The sequence below is a fragment of the Gossypium hirsutum genome, chromosome D06, assembly GCF_007990345.1.
Source record: "Gossypium hirsutum isolate 1008001.06 chromosome D06, Gossypium_hirsutum_v2.1, whole genome shotgun sequence".
Taxonomy (NCBI): Eukaryota; Viridiplantae; Streptophyta; class Magnoliopsida; order Malvales; family Malvaceae; genus Gossypium; species Gossypium hirsutum.
In genome coordinates this window covers 60,854,954-60,879,636 of record NC_053442.1, presented here as the reverse complement: position 1 = coordinate 60,879,636, position 24,683 = coordinate 60,854,954, and the positions used below count along the sequence as shown (strand labels likewise).

The 24,683-nt window shown below is 33.1% G+C and overlaps 2 protein-coding genes and 1 long non-coding RNA gene across 12 annotated transcripts; 1 reads left to right on the top strand and 2 right to left on the bottom strand.

Moving 5' to 3' along the window:
* Positions 1-6,259: 6,259 nt before the first annotated feature.
* LOC107891162 (serine/arginine-rich splicing factor RS2Z32) lies at positions 6,260-10,543 on the bottom strand. 8 transcript variants are annotated; one of them, XM_016815855.2, is made up of 7 exons: positions 10,348-10,543; positions 9,191-9,317; positions 8,171-8,210; positions 7,923-8,018; positions 7,114-7,310; positions 6,897-6,983; positions 6,260-6,787 (listed from the first exon to the last, which is right to left on the bottom strand). In XM_016815855.2, exons 2-7 carry the CDS (start codon positions 9,295-9,297, stop codon positions 6,400-6,402), a joined length of 915 nt encoding a protein of 304 aa, XP_016671344.1. In that variant the 5' UTR covers positions 9,298-9,317; positions 10,348-10,543; the 3' UTR covers positions 6,260-6,399. The 8 variants fall into 8 exon arrangements, with proteins under 8 accessions (XP_016671344.1, XP_016671342.1, XP_040951962.1 ...); XM_016815853.2 differs by having other exon boundaries at positions 6,260-6,790; positions 10,348-10,542; XM_041096028.1 differs by having other exon boundaries at positions 6,260-6,790; positions 6,897-6,977; positions 10,348-10,542.
* A 656-nt stretch (positions 10,544-11,199) lies between these two features.
* On the top strand, positions 11,200-17,216 carry LOC121218587 (uncharacterized). The gene is made up of 3 exons (XR_005915055.1): positions 11,200-11,773; positions 13,745-13,798; positions 17,158-17,216. It is a non-coding gene; the product is annotated as an uncharacterized lncRNA (long non-coding RNA).
* A 2,028-nt stretch (positions 17,217-19,244) lies between these two features.
* LOC107891161 (protein RDM16) lies at positions 19,245-24,134 on the bottom strand. Of its 3 annotated transcripts, none has more exons than XM_041096026.1 (7): positions 23,610-24,079; positions 22,244-22,294; positions 22,049-22,172; positions 21,541-21,963; positions 21,251-21,445; positions 21,022-21,176; positions 19,245-20,328 (listed from the first exon to the last, which is right to left on the bottom strand). In XM_041096026.1, exons 1-7 carry the CDS (start codon positions 23,798-23,800, stop codon positions 19,446-19,448), a joined length of 2,022 nt encoding a protein of 673 aa, XP_040951960.1. In that variant the 5' UTR covers positions 23,801-24,079; the 3' UTR covers positions 19,245-19,445. The 3 variants fall into 3 exon arrangements, with proteins under 3 accessions (XP_040951960.1, XP_040951961.1, XP_016671340.2); XM_041096027.1 differs by having other exon boundaries at positions 22,049-22,167; positions 23,610-23,752; XM_016815851.2 differs by having other exon boundaries at positions 22,049-22,294; positions 23,610-24,134.
* Between the last annotated feature and the right edge of the window lie 549 nt (positions 24,135-24,683).

Genomic DNA, 24,683 nt, shown 5'->3' with positions numbered 1-24,683 from the left:
AGCAAATCGGGGACGACTGCGATGTAGAAGTGTTGGAACAAAGAACCTGTAACCAATAAAGAGAAATCGATGTTACAAAAATAATCAGTTTATAAAATTGATCATACACTTTACCAAAGCAGCCTCTCTTTTAGTAACCAGTCCTTTAGATTATTAAATATACCAACTTGGCAGCTTTGAATATATATGATTCAAAATCAATATTACAGCAAACATTATGAAAACAAGATAAAAACAAAGGAAATGAGTGATTCCGCAAAATTTATTCAACTAAACAACAAATAAACTGTTAAAGAGTAATCATTGTAATATCAAAAGAATCTCGAAAACAACATACTGAATTTTGATAAACTTAGAACTGCAATATCTCATTTATACCAAAACATCAACCGGATACAAAGTCATCACTTGGCTAAGCAAAGTCAGATTATTAATATTCTCATAATTAAAATTTAACTATATAAGCTGCTAGTCATCATGTTAAATCCATTATTATTAATTTTCAAATAATATCACTAATAATGATTGATGAATTTTTTCGAAACAACCCAGCATAATTTATACATCAGAATAAAAATAAAAATAAAAAGCAGATGATTTCGACAGCCGGCATAGTCTTATAATATATCATAACAGTCCAGAATCTAAACAAGAAGACACGACACATGCTAAGGATGTTAAACACACGAAGGACCAGAAACAAGATAAATCAGATAGAAAGAACTAGGAAAAAAAACAAGAGCTTGTATTAATGGAGGTTTTTTCTTTTGTCTGATATGTATGCAGCTAGTAGTATTTTTAGATGTTATATATATACAGTAAAAAATACTAGCTGATCTCCATGAATACCAATGCAGCTAGTAGTATTTTTAGAGGTTATATATATATGGCATTGAAAACGTGTTGCGAATTGATCTCAACACAAATCAAATCCTTCACATATGGGCAGGGTTTAACCATAATAAAGCCTCCCGAACAGCCGAGACTTGTGCTAAATGTGGTGGCATAGTCAGCTTAAATGTTTTAACAAGTAGTTACTAAATTAAAAAATACAAGTAGAATTGGTTTACATCAAACAAACCAACAATTAGCCATATTTATATTAATAAATAGTACAAAACTAAATTAACATTGTGTTGAGTAGATGCATTTTAATCCCCTTACCAAGAAATATGAAGGAGGTGAAACAAATTAAGAAATGGAACAGAAAGGGTATATCAGTCATGGTATATAAGTCAGGAAACTTTGACCAAATCGACAACTTGCCTGTGACAGAAGCGAATGGTGGGTTCTGGTGCAAAACAAGAGTTTCAACTTTTGTTCTACCAATAATGCTATTTTATAATGGCAACAGATACAAAAAAAATCCTTAACTTTAAGGCAGAATTGTTCTTTATGAAGAAAAAGAAGCAGAAAGTACAAATCCTTGTTTAAAGAAGAATACTAGGAATTGTGCAACTTTTTTCAATCATCTGCATTATTTGATCACACTGTGCAAGCAAAGCATATGTTTCAATCTAAAAAAGCTTTGCAAAGTAAAAAAGAATCCATGCAGATCAGCAAGCAGTGATCTTATCGGCTTTACTGCTTTGCTTTACAAGTGTGAACTACATTCACACCATCAATATGCATCACTTAGCATAAATTTATTTCCCCTCGCTTCCACTCGATCCTTGGGATCAATTAGTATAACAAGCAAAATGGTTATGGAACTAGCACCAAAAAATGAAATAAGCAAAACGAAGAAATAGAATTAGCAGAAAGAAAAAGAGTTAACTCGATATTCAAGCGAGTATTTAGCACCAAAAAGAAAAACGAAGAAATAGAACTAGCAGAAACAAGCAAAGGGAAAATTCTGGGAAAAAACCCAACTCATTCAAAAAATGGCTGAAACTATTATTACGAAAAGAATCATGTAAAATGCTTCAAGAAATTAAAAAGTTTATTCATACCTCAAAAACCAAACGCCGAGACCGAGAGAAGAAACCATGAGGACAGAATCATCAATGAAAGCAGTGGGAAATGGGAGGAGAAATTATGAGGACAGAAGAGGAGAGGGTCGGGTAGGGAGGGAGGGTAAAACAGAGAGTTGGGGAGGGAAGCCGGACGTAATACCTATTACTCGATTTGGGAAGGGATTAGAAAAGTAGGGAATTTGGGGATTAGGTCGGGATTGTATTACGCGCGTAATACCTATTACAGCGAACCAAACGCCGGATTAGGGGCGTAATGTAATAGGCGCGTAATCGGTCAGTAATGGATTACCTAATACACTGAACCAAACACAGTGTAAGTGTGCGATACCGGGAGCAATTTGGTTAGATGAGTAAGAGCACAAATTGTGCAACTTTATTATGGTCTAGAACAATTATTTAGTACATGATAGATCAAGTAGGAAATGGTTGAATAATGCATGATAACAAGGTAGGTTGGTTTCTTCGATTGTGAATAAAAAAAAATGGTATATGAGGTAAATGAAAGTATACTAGTACATGAAGGCCTATATTCGGCCAAATGGTAAATTTAGGTGATATTATAATTGTGAATTATATGCATTTATATATATATGAATATGATTGCATTTTTCGGTTTTGTTATTGAAGTATTAACATTATTGAATTGTCTATTTGATTATGACTTACTAAGCTATGATAGCTTATGGTGTATGTGTGTTTTCTTCAGTTTATAGATTTTGAAAACTAGTTACGGGCTCGGGAATCGTCAGCAAAGTCAATCACACTATCGTCCATTCATCGGTATTTATAAAAGTTAAATATAAAATCTATGGCATGTATAGGCTATATTATCTTTTGAATATATATATTTTTTGAATAAAGTGTGTATATATATAATAAGCCATACGAAAATGGCTTGTTTATTTTGTTATGAATGGTTTCATGTTTTGATTAAATATTATGGTTGATGATATGGCTAAGTTTCGTAAATGGTTGAGATGCTAATTTAATGTTTTTATATTTGGTAATTGAGATTGAAATTTGGATTAACATTTACTATGTGAAAGTTGTATATTGAGTTACTGTGATTATAGGATAGTTGAAATTGGTTATTTGCATAATGAATCTTGTTTATAGAATTGGCCTTACAAATGATCTTTTTGATCAAATGGGGGAATAAATAATACTAATATATATATGTATATATATATATAGGATTTGGTGTTGGTATGTTTGGTATGAAAATGTTGAATATTGTTAAATGTGACATTAGTAAAATAAAATAAAATTATATTCGGCTAAAGTTGAAAAAAAAATTGACCATATGAATAGTAACTTTATTTATTTGATGAACAAGAAGTTATATACAGCTTGATTAATAGTTTTGTGTAATTGAATATTAATATGCGGATATACTATGAAATCATATAAATGCTTATGGAATGTTCGGCCCAATGATTATAAATGTTGGTAATTATAAGGTTGGTATAGGTACATATATTAAAACATAATGATTACATGTAAAATGAGTAAATTTTAAATACATAATTGGTCTTTGTTGTTTATAATAGATTTATTAGTCGAGTAGGCGAAATGTGATATGACCGATAGTGGTGTTTGAAATGTTCTGGATAAACTTTTAATTATTAATTATATGATTACATATATGTTTGATACATGATATGAAATGACTCGAAATAAATTGATATTACATTTTTTTATTAATTATATTTATTTTAGACTAGGTTGTTTCAGTAGGTTGAACATGCATATAACTCTGAGTATTTGAATTTAAGTTTTGGTTCGTTAATACCTCGTAACCCAAATCCGGCGATGTTTTACGGGTTAGGGGTGCTACACTGGGGATGTGTTCGGGTTTTTTACGCTGAATTGTGGCGTATCTTAGATGGGTTGACTCTTTTACAAAACCGTGATTTTAACAAGATTTTCATTCACACTAATAGCCTTGAGGTAGTCCATGCTTTGCAAAGGAGTGTATCCGCTAATTCAAACTCAGCATTGGTTAGACGGATTCAACAGAGGTTACGAAATTTCGAGCATTGGGTGGTTAGACACATTTCAAGGGGGGCCAATATTATCGCAGATCAAATTGCAAAGATGGTAGTTGTTGATATGGAGGCCAATCTTTTCTTTTCTTTTCACCAAAAAAGAATCGAGTTAAATCCCTATCTTATTAATTGTTAAAAGAAGTGAGTGAATATATCGAAATTTTTTAAAATAATTTTTTAGTCAACCATTATTTTCAATACAACAAGTCAGATATATCTCATTTTAAATATTATTAAGAAATTTAAATTTTTTTTGGAAAGAAAAGAAATAGAATAAACACAACATTACCAATTCAACAAAAGTCATAATTATTTCCTTAAAAAAAAGCCCTGGTTGTATGTTAAAGTCTACCCCATTTAATAAGTTTAGTCAAAATTTCTATTAAAAAGCTAAACTGTTGAGGCTTGAATTTATCTCAAAACAAAGAATAATGATTAAATTAACAAAAGATATAAATGTTGAGAACTAAATTTGACATTATGCTTAATTTTTCTTTTACTTGTGTAATTTAAAATTAAAATTCTTTTGATAATACTATTAATTTATTTATGTTAAATTTAATGTGTTATGAATTAAATTTTTATTTTTAAAACTGATCTTTTAATACTAAAATGTCACATATTTAAATGTGACAGAAATTTATTAATAGTGTATCAAATAGACTTTAATTTTCAAATTAGAAAAGTAATTAAAGAGACTAAATTTTAAATATCGAAAGGGTATAGGTAGGGACCGAGGGTTAATTAAGCCAAAATTTTCATATTAGAAATTAGGCATAATGATAAATTTAACTCTCAACGTTTGCATATTTTTTGTCAATTTGACCATTCTTCTTCTTCTTCTTCTTCTTTTTTATATATATATAGCTAAATTTGACAATAAACTTTTTAAAAAGTATCAAGTCACTTCTCTTTAATAAAAATATTGATTAAACAACTTTTTTTAATAAAGTTGGCGTGATAATTTGCATGGCAATTTACATGCACTTCATGTCGATATGACACTATTAGTAGGTGTGAACATTCAGTCGAGTTGAGGCAAATCGAGTAAAAAAATTTCGAGTTAATCGAGTTGACAAATTCTATTTTAGCAACCAAACTCAATTTAAATTTTTTCTGAATCGAGTAAAAAAATTTCGAGTCAAGTCGAGTTAATGAATCATATTATTTATACTCAATGTTACGTTTACATGGATTGATTATTTAACTAGTAGACGAAATACAAGATTATTTAACTACTTAAGTAAGGTCGATGGGTAAACATTTATCAAAACGACGTAGTTTTGCATTTTATTATTTGGATTTTTGGGTAACTCAAATTGTGGAATTTATATTCGAGTTAAACCGAAAAATTTGAAATTTCTTATTCGAGTTGATCCGATTAACTATTTAATTCAAAATTTGAATTCTTTATCGAATTTTTCGAATCAGATCAAATTTTACTCACTCCTAACTATTAAATACATTAAATGATGATAAATAAGTCAAATAATATCTTAAGTAATGTAATGAAACAACAATGTTGACTATAAATTTGCAAAATTAATATCAAGGGAAATTTGGGTATTATAGAAACCAAGTATCTACTCCAATCCTGCAATTACAGAATAGATTAAAATGTTTTTATTTGAATAATGAATTAAATAATAATAATAAAGTAAAGAATCGAAACTTAAAAATAAATTCAGTAAGTGGGAAATTAATTTTATGAATAAAGTTTTAACAAGTGAAAAAATAAGGAAACATAGTAGGGAAAACCTTTTGCTTTTTCAAATTTACTACTTTTATAATAAATATATGAAAAAATATATAAATTTCGATTTTAAAAATTATTGATGGGAGAAATACACTGTTTTTAGAGATGCACGTTTAAAAGAAGTTGATAAGTTCAACCAGCATTTCAATAGAAAAAAAAACTAAAAACCTATCTGTTAAATTGATTGGTGAACCAAGATGTGACAACATTTATTTTAATCTTATATTTTTCTCCTTAACATATAAACAATATATTTTAAAGGTATAAAATACTAAAATATTATATAAGCTTAAAACTCATAATTCAAAACAACTTCTAATAAATTATAGAATATTAAAAATGTAATTATTGGTTCTTCATTTCGGAAACTAGATGGTTAAAATATTTGTTGGAATATTGGATAGAAAAACTAGTTTATACTAGCAAAGACACAAATCCAATATGAAAACAAATTCATTATCAACTATTGCAAGACAAGATAAAAAAAGGCAATTTATATAAATAGACTTCAATAAAAACAAGTGCTTTAATATTCCAGAACACAAAATTATCCATCAAATATATATTAACTCAAAAGTTTCTAACAAACCAACACCTACCCCATTCAAACCACTGCAGCTTAATTTGATTCGCTGCGTCTCGGAGATGCATGATTGTCATCATCTTCTTCTTCATAAATAGGGCTCCGATCATCCTTGGGGAGCGGGCTAGGACTGCGGCTGTTCCCATTTTCCTTTGCGGAGCTCTTATAATCCCCGTCTCCAGCATCAGCTTCACGATCTGGAGTTCTGCTCCTCCCCCTGGGACTCCCACTGTAATCCGAACCATTGGCATGTCTGCGATCCCTTGGGGATGGGCTACGTCTCTCTTGTGGGCTTCTTTCATCACGTGCTGGACTATGCTTCCTCCCTCGAACTGGGGACGGAGAACGCCTGTGGCGCTTAGGACTCCTTGATCTTCTATCGTCACGCTCAAAACTTCTTTCTCGCTTCACAGGTGATCTTGATCTACTGTACAAGGCCCAAAGATTCAACACAGAGGCATAAACAGTTAACCAAACCAAAATAATTCACATATCAGATCCGGAATCCTGGATGTGGAAGGCTAAATACAAACCTGTCACTACGCCCTCGGCTGTAACTGCGGCTTCTGCTTCGACCACGTCGGTCACTGGGTGAACGCGAGTAACTCCGTGGTCTACGGCTGCAACAATAGAGTCATTTCCCAAGTAAACAAAATAGAAGCTTTCATATGATAAAATATGATTACGCTCCTTTTCAGACCAAACTAGTAAGAACAACAAAAAGTAGATGGGACTTTGAGAGAGGAGGACCTCAGTTTCTTTGGACTGTTTTGACAATCTCTTTCTATGTGGCCTCGTTCCCCACAGCGGTAACACTTATTCTTCCAATCGCCGGCTTTGCAATCACGAGCCCAGTGGCCATCGATTCCACAATTGAAGCAGCGCCCAGATCCAGGAGTAGGACCTCTTCCAGCATAATCACGTGATCCACCAGGGCCACGGGGCACCTAAAATGCAATTCAATTCAGATTCAATATTCAAACACTATCAAGTCAAGTCTATGGCAACAAGGAGAAAGAGGAATGACACAGTATACGTTTCCACATACAAGGCAAGTTTTAACACTTTCTACCCCACCAGCAGTTCTCATATTTTGTTTCTAATATACAAACCGAGTGGCAACAACAATGTTCTAATGTGTAGTTACGTAAACGGCTTTAAACTCTTTCTTCTAGGCAGCAGTATTTAGACATATTCATTGATTTAAAATCAAACTCATAATCGTAAGGCATAAACATGCAAACATTATTGGCTTCACTAGCAAGTTGTACCTAGTTCCAAAGTTTATTGCTAGACCACATTTTGCTGCTTTAACCCCATCTATAGGTCTCTACTACCAGATTTCAAAAACCTGTGTCAGCATTCAGACCATTTTTTACTAATACCTCAGCAGCAACTGAACTGAACATGCAAATTTTTCATTACTTATACCAAAGGCATAAAGGAATAGTGATATATATACATGATAAGATTAACCAATGAATGGTTAAATTTGTCAATGGGTTTCATATAGCATTGTTTCTAGAAAATTGTGGCAGTCAAGTAATCAGAAAACTTACTCCCTTGGCAAATTCCACAATGATACGGCATCCGTCTAGGTCTCGACCATTCAATGAATATCTTGCATCATCAGCATCTCTAGGGTCACTGAATTCCTGTTATCAGGGAGGCAAACAAAAGCACACACAAAACGAACAAAGAATAAAAAATCCAAGGAAAAGATCATATTTTCAATACATAGTGAAAAATCTATAGATATAATGAAGAAAAGTTTTTCAGATAAAATTACAAGTAAAGATATACATACAACGAAGGCATAGTCGCGCTTCATATCCACATCACGTACTCTGCGTAAACGGGTGCCAGAAACAGTAAGGCCATCAGGACACAATTATCGAAGGGTTGATAGTTTGCCCCTCACAGATGAACCAAAAACACCCACTTTTGAGATTGTTGCCATTTCGATAAAAACACGCAATAACACTATAGAAAGACTCGCCAAATCCACCAAGGTCACCCTCTCACCATAGACCTCCAGGTTAGGCAAAAGCCAAGGGACCTTCAACAAGATCATTCAAGTTAAACCACACAGACAGGTGGAGGGTTGCAACACTCTCACTCATATTTTAATAGGAGGACCAGATGTCAAGTGCTACATTAAGGGTTTTGGCAATGACTATTTTCTCCTACTTCATTGTCACTACACCCCGAACTAGGGATGGCAATGGAACGGGGCAGAGGCAAATGTTGCTAAATCCACCACCGCTCCATGGTTGGCAAGCTCTACTCCACTGCCCACCCTGCTCCACTATGGATGTAAAATCTTGAAGACCAATACCACCTCCATGGATGTTAGACGCATCCATCCCCACCTCACCCACTTCGTTTCAGTGTATTTTGCTACTTACCTTAAACGTTTTCAATCTTTTTAAAGTTAAGTAAATATTTAAATACGAATCTTTACAAATTATTTAAACATTATTACATTTTTACCCTTTTAATAGTTAAATATACAAGGATACAATGTAATTTCATATAGTGGAGCAGGGTGAAACGGGGTAAACAATTATCATAACCACCCTGACCCGCCCTGCATCCACTTTCCAAAAAAATAATCCGCTCTATTTGGAACAGATTGGTTCGGAATCCATCAAGTGATTCAAGTTTTTCCATCCCTACCCTGAACCTATCCTAAAAGCCATCCATACATAAGAGTCGAACCACCACTAACACCCAAACAGAACACTTGGAACAAGCACATTAAATTAAATGCAACTATAAAACAAATTTAGGAATTCTTCAACATATAAAAAAAAGACTAGATTACCTTCCATATCTGCTAAACATGTCCTCAAGATCACGTGATCTTGTCCTTGAAGACAAGTGACCGACATAAAGGCGAGTGCCACCACGGCGATCATCATACCTAGGCATTTTTTCTTTCCCTGCAGTAACTTCCGTTAGAAAGAAAATACAACCACACAAATTAAAATAATTAGAACACTCCAATAATTATAACAAAACGTAATAGAAAGATTTTGTCTTAAATGATGGAATCAACAGTCGACTTTAACCTCAATTCATCTTAAAGCTCTTCCTTTTGCTTCCATTGTAGAACAGAAAATACAAATCAATTTTTAATTTAACAGAATTAAAATTTAATGCTAATTCTAACAGGAACCTTCTGTATAAATAAAACCATGCAGTTTACCCCCCTAAAGTATTACCATTTTTATTTTTAATTCTTTAAGAGCATCTTTAAATCCAATCGCACGAAAGAAAAATCAAGCATTAAAAGTAAAACAAATTCATAGTTCATGTTATCTACTATTACGAATCTCATAAATAAACAAGAAGAAATAAATAAATTTCTCTGAAAAACTAGGTTTTTAATTTTAATTCTTTAAAAGTATCTTCTCTAAATCCAATTGGACACACACACAGAGAAAATTCAAGTATTAAAAGCAAAACAAACTCATTGTTCATGTTGTCTACTATCATACATCTCATAAATAAACAAGAAAATAAATAAGTTCCTCTGAAAAAGTAAGTTTTTAATTTTAATACTACAAAAGTTAACTTCTTTATATCCAATTAAGAAATAAATAAACTAACTCATATTTCATGTTATATATCATTATACATGTCGTGAACAAACAAGAAAAAAATACAATAAATTTCTCTGAAAAAAAATTAACTCAAAAAGGGACGAAATTGAGGAAGAGATTTAGTTTTTCAGTTCACAATTGGAACAGGCTAAAGAATTAAATTCATACATCTCTAAATTACAATTATAAATCATAAAAAAAAACGAAAAAAAAACATATAAAAAAAGCGGAAAACAAAAAACTCGAGAATATTTCAGATCTACAAACAATAATAAAGAAATTAGAGACGTAAGAGCATGAGATTGAAAACGGAAAGCAAAAATAAAATAATCAAGATACTAAAATGAGAAAGAATAGAAGAAAAAAAAAAGCTTACGATTAAAGTTTCAAAAGAGAGAGAGGCGAAGGAAAGGAGAAGATGAAAAACCCTAGATATTTTTCGAAGACAGAGGGGAGAGTGAAAGGAAGAAAAGTGGGAGTAGTGAATTAAACGCAGCGTTTTCTTTATAGGGGCCTTACGCCCTAAGGATAAGGATGAGTCAACACACTCAAGCACTCAAAAATCAGAGAAAGCATAATTACCGAAAGACCCTCCCCTGGGTATGGAATGACAATAATAGGCTCGGAAAAAGATGTGGCATGTTTCAAACTTGGACTAAATACAAAAGAACACTACTGGCCAAAAAGAAATTATAAAAGGAACCCCTTAGCCAAACAATAAAAGAAATCACAGTTTGCAGGTAAGGACAATCATATGTAATTTTTTATTTTAATTTTTAATTCGGTTATATTATGTAATTGGTTGCCAAAGAAGAATGCGACTCAAACGATGATGTTTTATAAATAGTGGAATTAATTAAGTCATCAATTTTTCATATATTTGATTAAATAAATTATTAAAATAGAAAATTTTGGTTAAACCGTAGATTCAATTAGTTTTTTAACCTGGCATTTAATCCTAATTCTTTTGTTTGGATTATTAAAATTTTGTTACATTGCTTTCTGTTGGATGGAAAACATGATTAAACTATTAAAATCTTAATAGAGTGATAGTTTGTGTATTTTATCGCTGACACAAATATTTTAATAATCAAGTGAATTGCCAAACCAAAGAGTTACTGTTAAAAAGTTTACCCTAAGCTTATTGGTTTCGTCAGAAAGTTTCTTTCCGCCTCATTTTCCATATGTTCCAATTTTCTTGCCGCCTCAAGTTTTCGTCAGAAACATGTTTTGTTAGTATACCACGAAATACTAATTCAAAGAAAATTGAGTCTCCATGTATGCTTTATTAGGACTGATTCAGACTTTTCAATACTTACAACGTGTTTGGTTCGCCGTATTACCCAATCCATTACGCCCCGATTACGCGCGTATTACATTACGCCCCTAATCCGACGTTTGGTTCGCTGTATTAGCCATTACGCGCGTATTACATTTCGCCCCTAATCCCCAAATTCCCGTGTTTTACAATTCGTTCCCAAATCGTTGTATTAGCCATTATGCCCGGCCTCCCTCCCCATCTCTCTGTTTTACCCTCCCTCCCTACCCGACCCTCTCCTCTTCCGTCCTAATCATTTTCTCCTCCCATTTCCCACTGATTCCGTTGATTAATCTGTCGTCATCGTTTCTTCTCGTCTCGGCATCAAATTTCCCTTCCCTATTTCCTCCCAACACTATCTGCTCCGCACACCAAAACCCTCTCTTTTTCTCTTCAATATATTCACAAAATTGGAAATTCTAGCTTAATCCATTGAAGAAAGAGTGAAGCGTTTTTCGGGTCATCACGTAGGATCCAATATCGGGTGAATTTTAAATTCTGACCTAAATTAATCTACCAATTCTGACCTAAATTAATCTGCCAATGTTTTTCCCAATTGTAAATAACCCCTCTGCATGCTTTTCTCTTTACTTTTTTAAGCCTAATCGTCACCTGTTTTAGTTCCTACAAGTTATTTATGTATTGGTTATGCTTTCCATGTATATAATATCAAATCATGAATCCTCTCTGGCTTTGGCATTAATTTGATGATGTTATGCAAGGGAAATCTTGTGTAAATTTCAAACTACTGACTCTGGGGTAGTATTGGGAACTCTATTAGACTACATCATGTGAAGCTGGTTGCGTTGTTGTTTTTAAGCCTTTTTTGTAGCAGTAGTTTCTGTTTTAGAAGGGAATGAGACCTTGGTTGTGTTAGCACGGCATTGAGCGCCCATGTTCTAGTCGCCGTGTTGATAATTATGCTTGGGATAGTTCAATTTAGAGCTCTTAATGATTGATTTTGCTTGGAAGTATTGACTGTTGGATTGTTGGTACGGGGTTGTGACCGATTAATTTCTGTTGAAATTGCTATTTTATTTTATTCATTGTTGCTTATTTCATCCAGATTATTGTGTATATGGATGCACAACTAAAACAGAGATGCTTGAATTTATCTGTTTGAGTGGATCGATAACCAAGAACAATCATATAAGAAAATTGGTTAGTTTCATCATCAGTAGTCCATGCAATGCATGCACGTAGAAGCACTTAAAAGTTCTTGTTTCCATTCATTTTCATTTTTTCTTTAAATTATAGCTGCTCCAAATTAACAACTAGCTTGGTTGGCAACGAGTAAAAAGAAGGGGAAGAGCTGAAAATTAGGTTATATATTTCATAGCTAGATCAAATTAAGAGTTGATATAATATATAGGTATTTTGAACGATAGGTAGCTAGTTAGCTATCTCGTTGAACCCAAAACATTAATCTTAATCTCAATCAATTTCATTGCTGGAAATATTCTGTGAAGCGGTTTATGTGAGGATTTATGTGCTCACATTAAAGTGTGAAGCATTCTTAATCTCAATCAATTTCATTGCTGGAAATATTCTGTCAATAGGTAATCAAAGTCAATCAAATCAACACCATGTATAAAATTTTCAAAAATTCATATAAATATGAATAATATATATTTTTTGCCTTGCGGACTCACATGAATATTTATAAGAAAACTTACAAAAGACACTCCCTTTCCATTTTTTATTGATCTTTGGTATGAGTTGGAGAAAGAATAAACAGGAAACTGTTTGCAGATTTTGCTTTTCTTTTTCTGTACAGTATAGGGGCTTGGTTTTTTCCGTATTCCATTTTTGTTATTTATGATCTCAAGTTTCATCATTTGTCCAACAAGCTCTTTGTTCGAACGGTCTTTGCCTTTGCATTATTTGCTTCATAAAATTAAGAAATTGAGTGCATGCCTATGATTTTCTGATGATACATATGACTGGATTGTGTTGTTTGCTAATGGGGATGAATTGAAGGAGAAATAGAGGCCAGTGGTTTGTTATGTATTAACTGATTGCAACTTACTACATGTATGATGTTAGGCACTGAATTTACTTAATATGGTTGGTTTTATGGATGTGCCATGACTGCTTCCAGCATTATTGAAAAACAAAAGAAAAAGGGTTTAAGCTTAGGCAGATTGTAATGAAAAGAGGACACTTGCTGGTTTATAACTCTTTTTGCGTTCTTAATTGCTGCTTTGCTTTTAAATTATACTGCTACAATTAAATTTGAAAGTTGTTAATTGATGGATTGCTTGTTGAGTGTTCTGTGTGTTGTACTCTTGGGATTTGGTGTTTATGTTTTTTGAGGGAATAGTGAGAGGTTTGATATGGCTCATGGATGATGATTGGTGTATGGTTGTGATGTGCTTTGATATACATCATTTAGCTATAGCATAATTATTATTTTTTTTTAAAAAGGTTGATCCGAGCAGATTTCCCATTACAGGTTCTTTGTTCCAACTCTTCCACATCGCAGTCGTCCCTGATTTGCTCATTACAGGTTAGTTTTTCATTGGTATTCATGGTTTTGCTTGTATGTTTTCCCTGATTCCATGTCTGTATTGCTGTAGCAGCTTCTGTTGTTTCCCAAATGAATATGGTTTTGGTTATTGCTGTAGCAGCTTCTGTAGCAGCTTCTGTTTTTTGTATGTTTGTAATGCTCATTAAAGCTTTTTTTTTATGGTTATGGTTATTGCTGCATAATTTTATTGTTCTTTTTTGAATTTAAATTAGGTTATATGTTTTTAAATAGCATTATGCCTACAAATAATGGGCTTCAAATCACAGTTATTTGTACATGTAAATACAATACTGTTAATAATAAATTTGTACATGTAAATGAGATTAAAGTTATATATTTTTTTACAAAATGAAATTACCATTTAAAATGGTATAAAAGTTTATTAAACTTAAATCTTCAATCTTCATTTTATTTATTTTGAAATTAGAAAACCTTAACTAAACTAATCATAAATTAAAAATTTAATCAATGATCAAACTTAGAACATGCTTTATTAGATCTTAAATTTCATTATACGAAATTGTATTTAAATTTAAATTTAAATGTCCAAACTATAATGTTCAAACATTGAACATGCTTTAAGTAACTAATCAATATATTTATACGATATCATTTTAGGTCAATTAATTTGGGTGATTTTAATTAACTAATCAATATATTTACGTCAATTATACATAATATATTAAATTTTAATATAAGTTTTATTAAAATAAAATTTAAATTGTTATAATTAAGATTTTATGCACGCAATACATGTTATTTAAAACAAATGTTAATTGATTCAAAACATGACTTTTCCCCTATAATAGAAATAAGGTTATCTTAATTATAAAACAAATCTTGTATATCATTTTAATATTATGGTTAATATGTTTTTTTCCATATAATGAAAATAATGTTGTCTAAATTATAAAAGATTAATTAGGCTGAAATTTATTACCTAATTCTATCTTAAATTTTAAGTTGATTACATCATACATAAAGCTTTTCTCATTCATAATATGATTTCCTTTTAATACATGTAACATGAATGTGAGCTACAACAAATAAGAAAAACCAAGTTAACTTCTTGTGGATACATGAGTGTGAAGCCTTTGAATTAAATGGAATAAGTACAAGCCGGTGAAAAAGATTTTAATATTAACTATGAATTAGTTTAAAGTTATATTTTTTTTCTTCGTGTGTTCTAAATTTGTGCTGTTTTTTTTTTGATAATGTGTAATTGCAAATTCAATTCTTTGATAGTGTGTTCTAAATTTAAATTGTTGCAGTAATGGCTCGTCTGCCTTTAATTGCACAAACTGTGAGGCGTAAAAGAATTAGTGTTGCTGTGACAATATGGTTGGAAATCTATAGAATTGCGATTTGGTTCTTATTTAGAATGGGTGCCATCCTTAGCTTACATAGACCAAGGATTAGGTCCTATACCGTAGATTTTTATGCAAAACGGGATTATGTGAAGAGGCTTGTATATGCTAGTGACGAGACCTGTATTGAACAAGTTAAGATGAATAGAGCTGCCTTTTTTAAACTATGTGAGATGTTAGAATCGATAGGGGGATTGAAGTCGACAAGGTTCATGCTTGTTGACGAGCAAGTAGCAATGTTTTTACATATCATCTCCCATCACCTGAAAAATCGAGTTATCAAGCATCACTTTAGAAGGTCTGGGGAAACAGTTAGCAGAGCATTTCATAGTGTTTTAAATGCTGTCATACGCTTGCAAGATTTGTTATTTAAAAAACCGGAGCCAATTACAGTCGATTCTTCTGACACAAGGTGGAAATGGTTTAAGGTATTAGACTGAGTTTTATATATAGCTTCAACAACATTAACTTGATTTAGATTTAAATTAGTATTCTAACTCAAGGTTTTATGTCATGTGATATAGAATTGCTTAGGTGCTCTTGATGGAACCCACATCAAGATTAGGGTTCCAACAGTTGATAAACCTAGATATCGAACGCGAAAAGGTGACATAGCAACAAATATGCTAGGTGTTTGTACACCTGAGATGCAATTTGTTTATGTTCTTCCTGGTTGGAAAGGTTCAGTTGCGGATGGACGAGTTCTTCGAAATGCCATTAGTAGAAGACATGGATTAAAAGTTCCTCATGGTAAAGTGTATAGTTAGAGGACTTTGAATTCGTAGCATTAAGATCAAACTTTGTGTGTTGAATTAATCATTTTTTTAAAAATAATTATTTTATAGGTTGTTATTATCTAGTTGATGCTGGATACACAAATTGTGAGGGATTTATTGCACCATTTAGAGGACAACGATATCATTTGAACGAGTGGCGTCAGGGTTATCAGCCAAGTTCACCGCAAGAGTTTTTTAATATGAAACATGCCTCAGCACGTAATGTTATTGAAAGATGCTTTGGCTTATTAAAACTTAGATGGGGAATACTTAGGAGTCCATCGTTCTATCCTGTAAGGGTGCACAATAGAATTATTATTGCATGTTGTTTGCTCCATAATTTTATTCGAACCCATATGAGTATTGATCCCATTGAAGTGGAGGTGGGAGAAGGATTACCTACAATTAATGTGGTGGATGACGATGAACCGAATATCACAAATATTCATCCATCCGATGCTTGGGCTACTTGGAGGATGGAACTAGCCAACCAAATGTTCGATGAATGGCAAGCATCTAGAAATTAGTTTGTGAAACTTTTGTATTGATTTTTGTATTGTACTAAACTTGTTGAATTATAATAAAATTTCTTCTAATTCAGCATGTGTTATAATTTTCAATTTTTTGTGGTATGGAGCTTTTGATTCATGATATTCAACTTAATTCCTTAGATTTTATAAATTGTTGACCTTTTGAATCATGATATTCAAATAGTAATTAATATAATTTGTTTTTTTTTTGTTCTTAAGATCATTATGTCAGGTGTTCCAGAATCAAATGCTTCTTCTCAAGCTTCACGAGCAGGCAAGAGAAAATGGGTTCCCGAGGAAGATGCAGCATTAGTTTCCTGCATGGTGGACCTGCACAATGTTGGAACATTTAATGCTGATACCGGGTTCAAAGCCGGTTATTTGAACGAGTTAGAAAGAATGCTACAAACGGTTTTACCAAATGCAATGTTGAAGGCGAAACCTGATATTGAATCAAGGATTAGGTTACTTAAAAGGGAGTGGTCAATCGTCTACGACATGCTTAATGGCCAAAACAATAGCGGTTTTGGTTGGGACGAGCATAGGCAGCTCGTTGTTGCCGAAGATGCGGTTTGGGAGTCATATTTAAAGGTAAGATTATTTCAAGTCTTTATTATATTATTTTTACCAAACTTACGACTAATATGATTTCCTCATTTTTTTAGAGTCACAAAGAAGCCGCCCAATTCAGATTTCGTACTTTCCCTTACTATGACCAGCTTACTACCATATACGCAAGAGATCGAGCAACTGGGAAAGATGCTCAAACAGCAGCTGATGTTCTTGAAGAAATACATGCTGATGATGTACGAACTTCAGATATGAATGAAGAGAGGAACACATTCTATGACTGCGAAGCTGACGTCTCTTTAGACGACATGGATGTATCTGGTACGGATCCGCGAGGAGATCGAGACCAAGGGGTTCCTCATCTTCAAACAAGAGAAGATGCAGCATGCTCGTGATAATGTGTTTCTTCATTTAATGAAGCTGCCACTTTGTTGGGGGACAAAATCCAGGCAGTTGGCGAGCAAATCAGTAGGAGTATTGCCTCCGAGGTGGTAGTTCAGCAGCGGTCAGAAGAACATCAAAATATGGAAGAGAGAGCTTCAAACTTATATTCAGCCTTATGGTCAATTGAAGGTTTAACCGACGATCAGCGGTATGATGTATTGAGTAAAATTCCCGACCATCCAACTCAAATGATTGTTTTCTTTAGTTTACCTTCAGTTGCCCGATTGGAATGGGTTAGAAGATTTCTTTCTTACCATTAAATATCAATGTTCAAACTTTTTGATGTTGTAAAACTATATAACATATGGATTATAATGTACAATTTCATTTTCATCTAACCTTTTCTTAATATAAGTTAATTATGTTCAAGTTATATATTGATTTTAGTAAATTCATATAAGAATATTTTATTATTAACAATTTCATGAAATTATATTAAATTATATTTAATATTAATTATTTTAAATTGTATAAATTCATATAAGAAAATTTATTATCAAGAATTTTATGAAATTTTATATTATTATTAAATTATATGTAATAATTATTATTTTAAATTATACAAATTCATAAAATATAATTTATTAGTTATAATTATTTTAAATTTTATTAAATCATATATTTAAATTAAAATATATTTAATATTAATTATTTAAAATTTTATTTTATAGTATCATATATTATGATTTGAGTAAATTCATATAAGAATATTAATTATTAAGAATTTTATTAAATTATATATTTTAATTATATTATATTTAATAATAATTATGTTATTTTATATTTTACAGTATCATATATTATGGTTTGAGTAAATTCATATAAGAATATTAATTATTAAGAATTTTATTAAATTATATATTTTAATTAAAATCTATTTAATAATAATTATGTTTAAATATGATTAAATTATTTATTATTGATATTAATAATCTTATTAAAATTTAAATAAAATAATTTACCAAAACAAATTTCTGCTAATTATTAAGAATTTTATTAAATTATATATTTTAATTAAAATATATTAAATAATAATTATATTTAAATATGATTAAATTATTTATTTTTGATAATAAATAATCTTATTAAAATTTAAATAACAATAACAATAATCATTTACCAAAACAAATTTATGCTAAGGGTATTCTGGTCATTTTAGTTTTCTCCATTATGCTATTACACCTCTATTACATTCAACCAAACACAGTTTTACTATTACGCCTCTATTCCATTACATTCAATCAAACAGTTGATTTGCTATTACACCTCTATTCCATTACACCTCTAATCCAATACACCTCTAATCCAATACAACGAACCAAACGTGCTCTTACTTCTGAAACTGAAGGAAATATGACCCAAACATATATGATAAAAATTTAGAAAAGAAACTGAACCAACTCCAGAAGATTTGATACTCACACCCAAATCCTTTATAAAGGGCATTTCAGGAAGAACAAAATAAGGAAGATTGAACAGCTTGTTAGATTTTCGATTTTGTGTTTCCCATTTGCTCTATTGGTTTGCATCTTATATAAACAAAAAATGGAGCAAATTTGACCAAATTTAGTTCCTACAATTACACTACATAAAAAAAATTCTAGATTCGGACGATATGGGAAATTCAGTCTGATGGATGAATTAAAAAATCAAATCGATAAAACAAAAATGGTAAAAACCTGCAATTTAAATTCATGTCCTAAGTAACAACAGCACACTTTTGGTGTGACATGTCGGATTCAAGCGAAATTTCTTATTCATATTTCAGATTGAACTTTGGTCTAAGCAGCTGTTGATAATACGATGCTCAAATTCGGGCTGAATCCAATCATTCAACAAACAGACCTCGATAAAAGTATTTCGCAATGAACACAACCGAACCAAAAGGCTCGGAGGAAGTAGTTAAGTCTAGCTGTTTTCCTTGAAGCTTTTCAATAAATCAAAAATCATTCTCAGAGAAATTAACCGCAAGGTCCCAGTAATGGGCAACTCTTGCATCAGCAAATACCTTTTTCGCGGCTGCTTCGGTGATGCACTCGTGAACCGAGAACCTGTTGAAACTTGATTTCGCAACGCTACCTTGCCAAACCAGCACACACTTGTTAGGTGGTTTCTCTTCGTCTTCATCTTCATCTCCGTCCTTGTCATCTTTTACAGCTTCAGCCCAGTTGATTCGCCGAAGCATAAGCTTCCCATACCTCTTAATGGATTTGCTTCCACCTTCCACTACTATAACAGTAATGCCCTCGGAAATCACAGCACAACCAGTCAACCGGTTTTCTTGGGCATTAACATCAACTTTGAAGCGGGTCTTGGGATCAGAGAGATCATTGATCCTGTAAACCGAAACAATAGTCTCCACCGTATTTGGATCATCAAAAAGCTTTCTCTCTTTCTTTTCACGGCGCTCAGCAGGAGTAAGCTTGCGAGCAATGTTCCTGTCGACATGAGCTTGCTCCCGCTCAGCAGCAGCACTTCGGATTTCCATTTCAAGCTTAGTAGGATCTTGGGTAGCTTCGGAGCCTAAAACTTTCATTAAATTGCTCAACTTAACTTTTGGCTTTGGAGGTTCTATCAAGCCTTGTCTAATCATCTCCTGTTTATCCTTCTCCCGGGCCAGACGTCGCTGAGTCCGAAGTTTCTTCTGCTCCTTCTTGGTTAGCTTCAGGGGCTGAGGAGGTGGGGGAGCTGGCTCAGCAGGAGGCTCAATCGGACGAGGATGTTCAACATATATTGTGATTTTCTCCTTCTTCAGTTTATCTTCACACAGCACACCATCAGGGATATCATCATAGGAACCCGAAACCAGAATAGGTAAATCCCTGCAATACAACAATAAATATTTCCCCAAACAAAACACAGTGAGAAAAAGGGAACTTAAAAATATGAAATAACCTAGCAGTTCTAATCCATGTCGCTCCGGCTCTTCATTTTTCTTAAAATACCCATGTCCAACACATATCCGGACATAGATATGTGAATATGGTCCAAAGACCCACCAAATAAATGGAAAACTTTAAATATATATATACTCATATCTGACACTCATACCTGAGTCCAAGTGACATAGATTTTAGTGCCTCCTTTTAATTTATTTATACGGAAATTACATATGATGCTGAAAATAAATGCAAAGGTTTTCGTCTTTACACATGGTGAAAAGCGTTGCATGCCTCGAGTCTCAGTTTGAATATTACTAACAAAATCAAGAAGGCAAGAGTTTCAAACTTTTGCTTAGCGAACAGTATGGTATCAAAACAAACTCCTCTATGGGAAAAAGAAGACACAACCCAATAATTACAGCCTAACCAGTGAGAAGAAAAACAAAAGCAATCATTGCAATGAACTGCATTTTTAGCAATAAATGAATCTTTCTCACAAATAATTCCCAGCTGATGGATTTTTCAGGTTTAATTTGAAGACATGTTGAATCAACCAAGATCTCCAATGTGATTGAATTAATTAAACATATGTGAACTTAAAATTAGATGATAATGAAAGGAATATCGACTTACCACCACTCTATTTCAGGAATTGGGTCTTTTGGTTTCTCCTTTGTTATAATTCTTTCCGACACCTCAATTAAATTTGGATTTATATCAGCCTTTGCCTTTGCCAATTGTGCTTGCTTTGCTTTTAGCTCTTTCGCTTTTGCTTCTCCAAATTGACTCTGTAATAAAAAGACAATAATCACAAAACCAAGCAACTAATAAAATGATCAAACAAATAAAAACACAATAATACCTTCAATTTGATGACCTCTGCATCTTTTGACCATTTCCCTTCCTCTACAAACTGAAAAGTCATCCTTTTTGGTCTAAGAAGCTTGTTCTTATCGATTCCCATCCGTGCATCAAAATGTGGATTTGATTCTGGATCCACCTCCAGTTCAGGTTTAAGGATCTGGAATGCATCTTTCTTTTGCTTGTTAATGTTGACCTGAAATATCAAATGGATTGAGTTAAAGAACACATAAATAGAATTGAAAGTAAGAACATAACAACTATTGCACCAAGACAACAAATTTCACGAACCTTGAGGGTGCTAAGATTACTTGGTTTAGTCACATTTATGATATTACCGTGCTCATCAATTTCTCTACCAAGTGCATCAACACGGAGAAGAGGTGCCTTCGTAGGTTTCTGCGCAACTGGAACATCTACTTGCACCTGTCCGGGAAACAAGTTTATTAGAGGAGCAAACTGAGGGTCCTGGCGGAATCCCATCTTAGCAGCCAGCTCTTGAGCACGTTTAACAGCTTCTAAATTGGGTATTGACTCAAGGCCCGGAACAGCAGGCATGCCAGTAGTAGGTGGCTTCACAGAAGCTACTGCTGCAGAGGCAGGGGGAACAGATGAGCTTGATGGTCCAGTGGCAACAGATGTAGCCACAGTTGAGACTGGTCGTTGAACTGTTCCAGTAGTCACTACTGAACTCGAGCTAGGGCCTTTGTTCAACTACACCAAACAATACCAATACAACATGAATATTTTTAATTTAAAACATCCGGACAAAACGGAAAAATAAAAAAGATGAGCTTACTGAGGGTATCTTCTTCAGTTTCTCAGCTAATTCTTTCTGCATTTGTAAAGCCTTTTTCGCTTTGGCTAAGGCATCAAGAGAGAGGTTAGCACCACTTTTCCCAGTAGAAGAAGAGCCATCTGTACTAGATCCAGTAACCTCATGAGATCCGGTAACACTATATGCTTTATTTTCAGCAGTAGAAATCGAAGATACCTTGGTAGGAAGGGGGTGACCAGTCTTCGGTAATGATGCCTGAGCAGCACCCTTCAGGTATGAAAAAAAGTAAATTACATCAGCATGCAAACTTACAACTTGGCAATATGATATAACTTCAGATCAATTTTAAATTAGCATAATATCAAATAACTCCATTAAAACCTGATACATCCCATATTTTTGTTCAAACAACATTGTGCATCATTATACGTTTAGATCTCATGCTAGCATGTGATGTTAGCCAATATCTAAGCTTTTTAGTTATGCTTGAGTTAGCATATATTCTTGAGCCAAAAATGGTGAAACATTATATTAACAATAGACAACAGAAGATGGATAAGTTCCTTAAAAGTTCATCAAATCTAAGTTACTTGAACTCGAATGTGAGTATCAGAAATGGTATTGTGTGTCATCATTATATTCAATTTTTTCTAATTTTTTCCATGCACTTGAAGAGTCAATCTTCATACCCATATCCGATATGCATCAAACATGGTGCCAGTCAAACACTTCAAGAAAAAAGAAGAGTCCGAGCAACATGCATTAAATCATGTAATATGAACTTCTATTTTCTACAAGCCTTGGATTAGCTGCAAATGTAAGACGGCAACAGCTATGACTCTGGCCACAAATCAATGTAACCAGCAACACAAGGAAACAACTAGGAAAAAGAAATTCCAACAATCAAGTTCAAAAACTCATGTACTAAGTACTAACTCACCACGGTTTAAACACAATGTATACCATAATGAAAGTATGTAACAATTCACTCCTAGTAGGAATAGCCATTTGAAAGAAATGCATAATATCAAGGGAATTCAATGTTCAAATGTGCATTTAAGCAGTGCCCACAATGTGACATTACAGCCGCTATCTCTCTCAGCCACCAATATTCATGGCCAACATTTATCACAATTGACTGCAATAGCATTTATTATGTCCACAACAAAGGTGACCAAAAAATGCATCCGCAATGTCAATTTAAATCCCAGAAAACTACACAAAATCAACTAAACAAGTTTAAGCTTCCTTTATAATCCCAGAGAAACTTAAACTGATACAGACTAGATTACTAAACATAAAGCAGGAAGGTTAAATCTACAATCGAAGTTGTTATACTTGCTACTTATACTATTTTCTTCTTATTACATAAAAATTTGCTTCAAAGCAAAAGAAAATGATAGAAAACTAAATCATATTAGATTCAAATTTATAACAAGCTCGTCATAGAATGCTTTAGAATTGTTATTACCAGTTAAATTTTAAGTGCATTTTTTTCTATTCATCTACCAAAACCAAGCAAACAAGAAAGAACAATTATCGCAAAGATAAAAGTAGCAAAAATAGAACATAAAAGACTCACATTTTGAACTGGATCACCACCATTGGCGCCATTGGAGAACTCAATTTCATCATCTTCTTTAGCCTTATCCCCAAATCTCCTCCTCTCTCTCTTTTCTCTTCTATTTTCTTCTCCAAGTTTACTCCTCTTCTCCCCCCTCTCCTCACTCTCTTCCCTCTCTTTCCTCTTCCTCTTCGCTTCAACTTCTTCATAGGAACCCTCGCGATGCTTCCTATCTCTCGATCCTTCCCTCTCAAAAGATCTCTCGCGCTCGTCACGGCGCGATGTGGAAGATCTATGATCCGATCGCCGGTGGGAATCGCGGCTGTCGTGGTGGTGATCGGAGTCACGGTGATGCCGGCCGTCGCGGTCTCGGGAGCGTTTGGTTGCGTGTTTATCTTTGTCCATTCTCTAGGGTTAGTAATTTTCGGCAAGGGTTTTGGCTCTCCTTATCTCGCTCTCGTCTCAGGTTTTATTTCTATTTCCCTTCTCTAAAATTTTGGTAGGAAAAGAAATACTAGAAAATCATATCTTTGATATGGCACGACGCCGTTTGGTAGCTGTTTAAAAGTTCGATTAAACTAGCTCGTTCGTGACTTAACTATGGACAAATTTTCATTTTGGTGACCCAATTATTCAAATTTTACTTAGGCCTAGCCGTTAAATGACTAACGATGCTGTCGTTTTTTAATTGTCATAATAAATAAAGGATAAATTATACCTAAAGGTTACTAAACTATTATTAAGTTTACGTTTTGGTCACTTAACTTTAAAAAGTTATAAAATAATCGTCGAATTATTCAAAAGTTTTCATATAAGTTACTAGGTTGTTAAAATCGTTGTTGTATGATATTCTCTATTTACATCACCTGCACCACTCAAAAGCTCTCACTCTCCTTATCTTCTATAGTTCAAGTATTTTTCATAAAACAGCTTTGAACGCCATGAATCTGCAAATCAAAATCTAAACAACTTTCTTTTCCGACCTCCGACACTAGCCATCAAATCCACTTGAATCTAAAGTATGTTTTTCTACATGTCAATAGGTATTGATCTGCCATACCAATCGTCTCGTAGAGCTATGAGTAAGTTTTG

Bases quoted from the DNA above. Each gene is read 5' to 3' on its own strand.
- LOC107891162 (XM_016815853.2), bottom strand. From the start codon at position 9,297: ATGCCTAGGTATGATGATCGCCGTGGTGGCACTCGCCTTTATGTCGGT. The intron at 8,019-8,170 runs GTATGTATATCT...CCCTGATAACAG, and splicing joins AGCGCGACTATGCCTTCGTT to GAATTCAGTGACCCTAGAGA. The intron at 6,984-7,113 runs GTCCTCCTCTCT...CTATTGTTGCAG, and splicing joins AACAGTCCAAAGAAACTGAG to CCGTAGACCACGGAGTTACT.
- LOC107891161 (XM_016815851.2), bottom strand. From the start codon at position 23,996: ATGGACAAAGATAAACACGCAACCAAACGCTCCCGAGACCGCGACGGC. The intron at 22,295-23,609 runs GTGAGTCTTTTA...TCATACCTGAAG, and splicing joins GTGGTGATCCAGTTCAAAAT to GGTGCTGCTCAGGCATCATT. The intron at 21,446-21,540 runs GTTCGTGAAATT...TTGATATTTCAG, and splicing joins GTAATCTTAGCACCCTCAAG to GTCAACATTAACAAGCAAAA.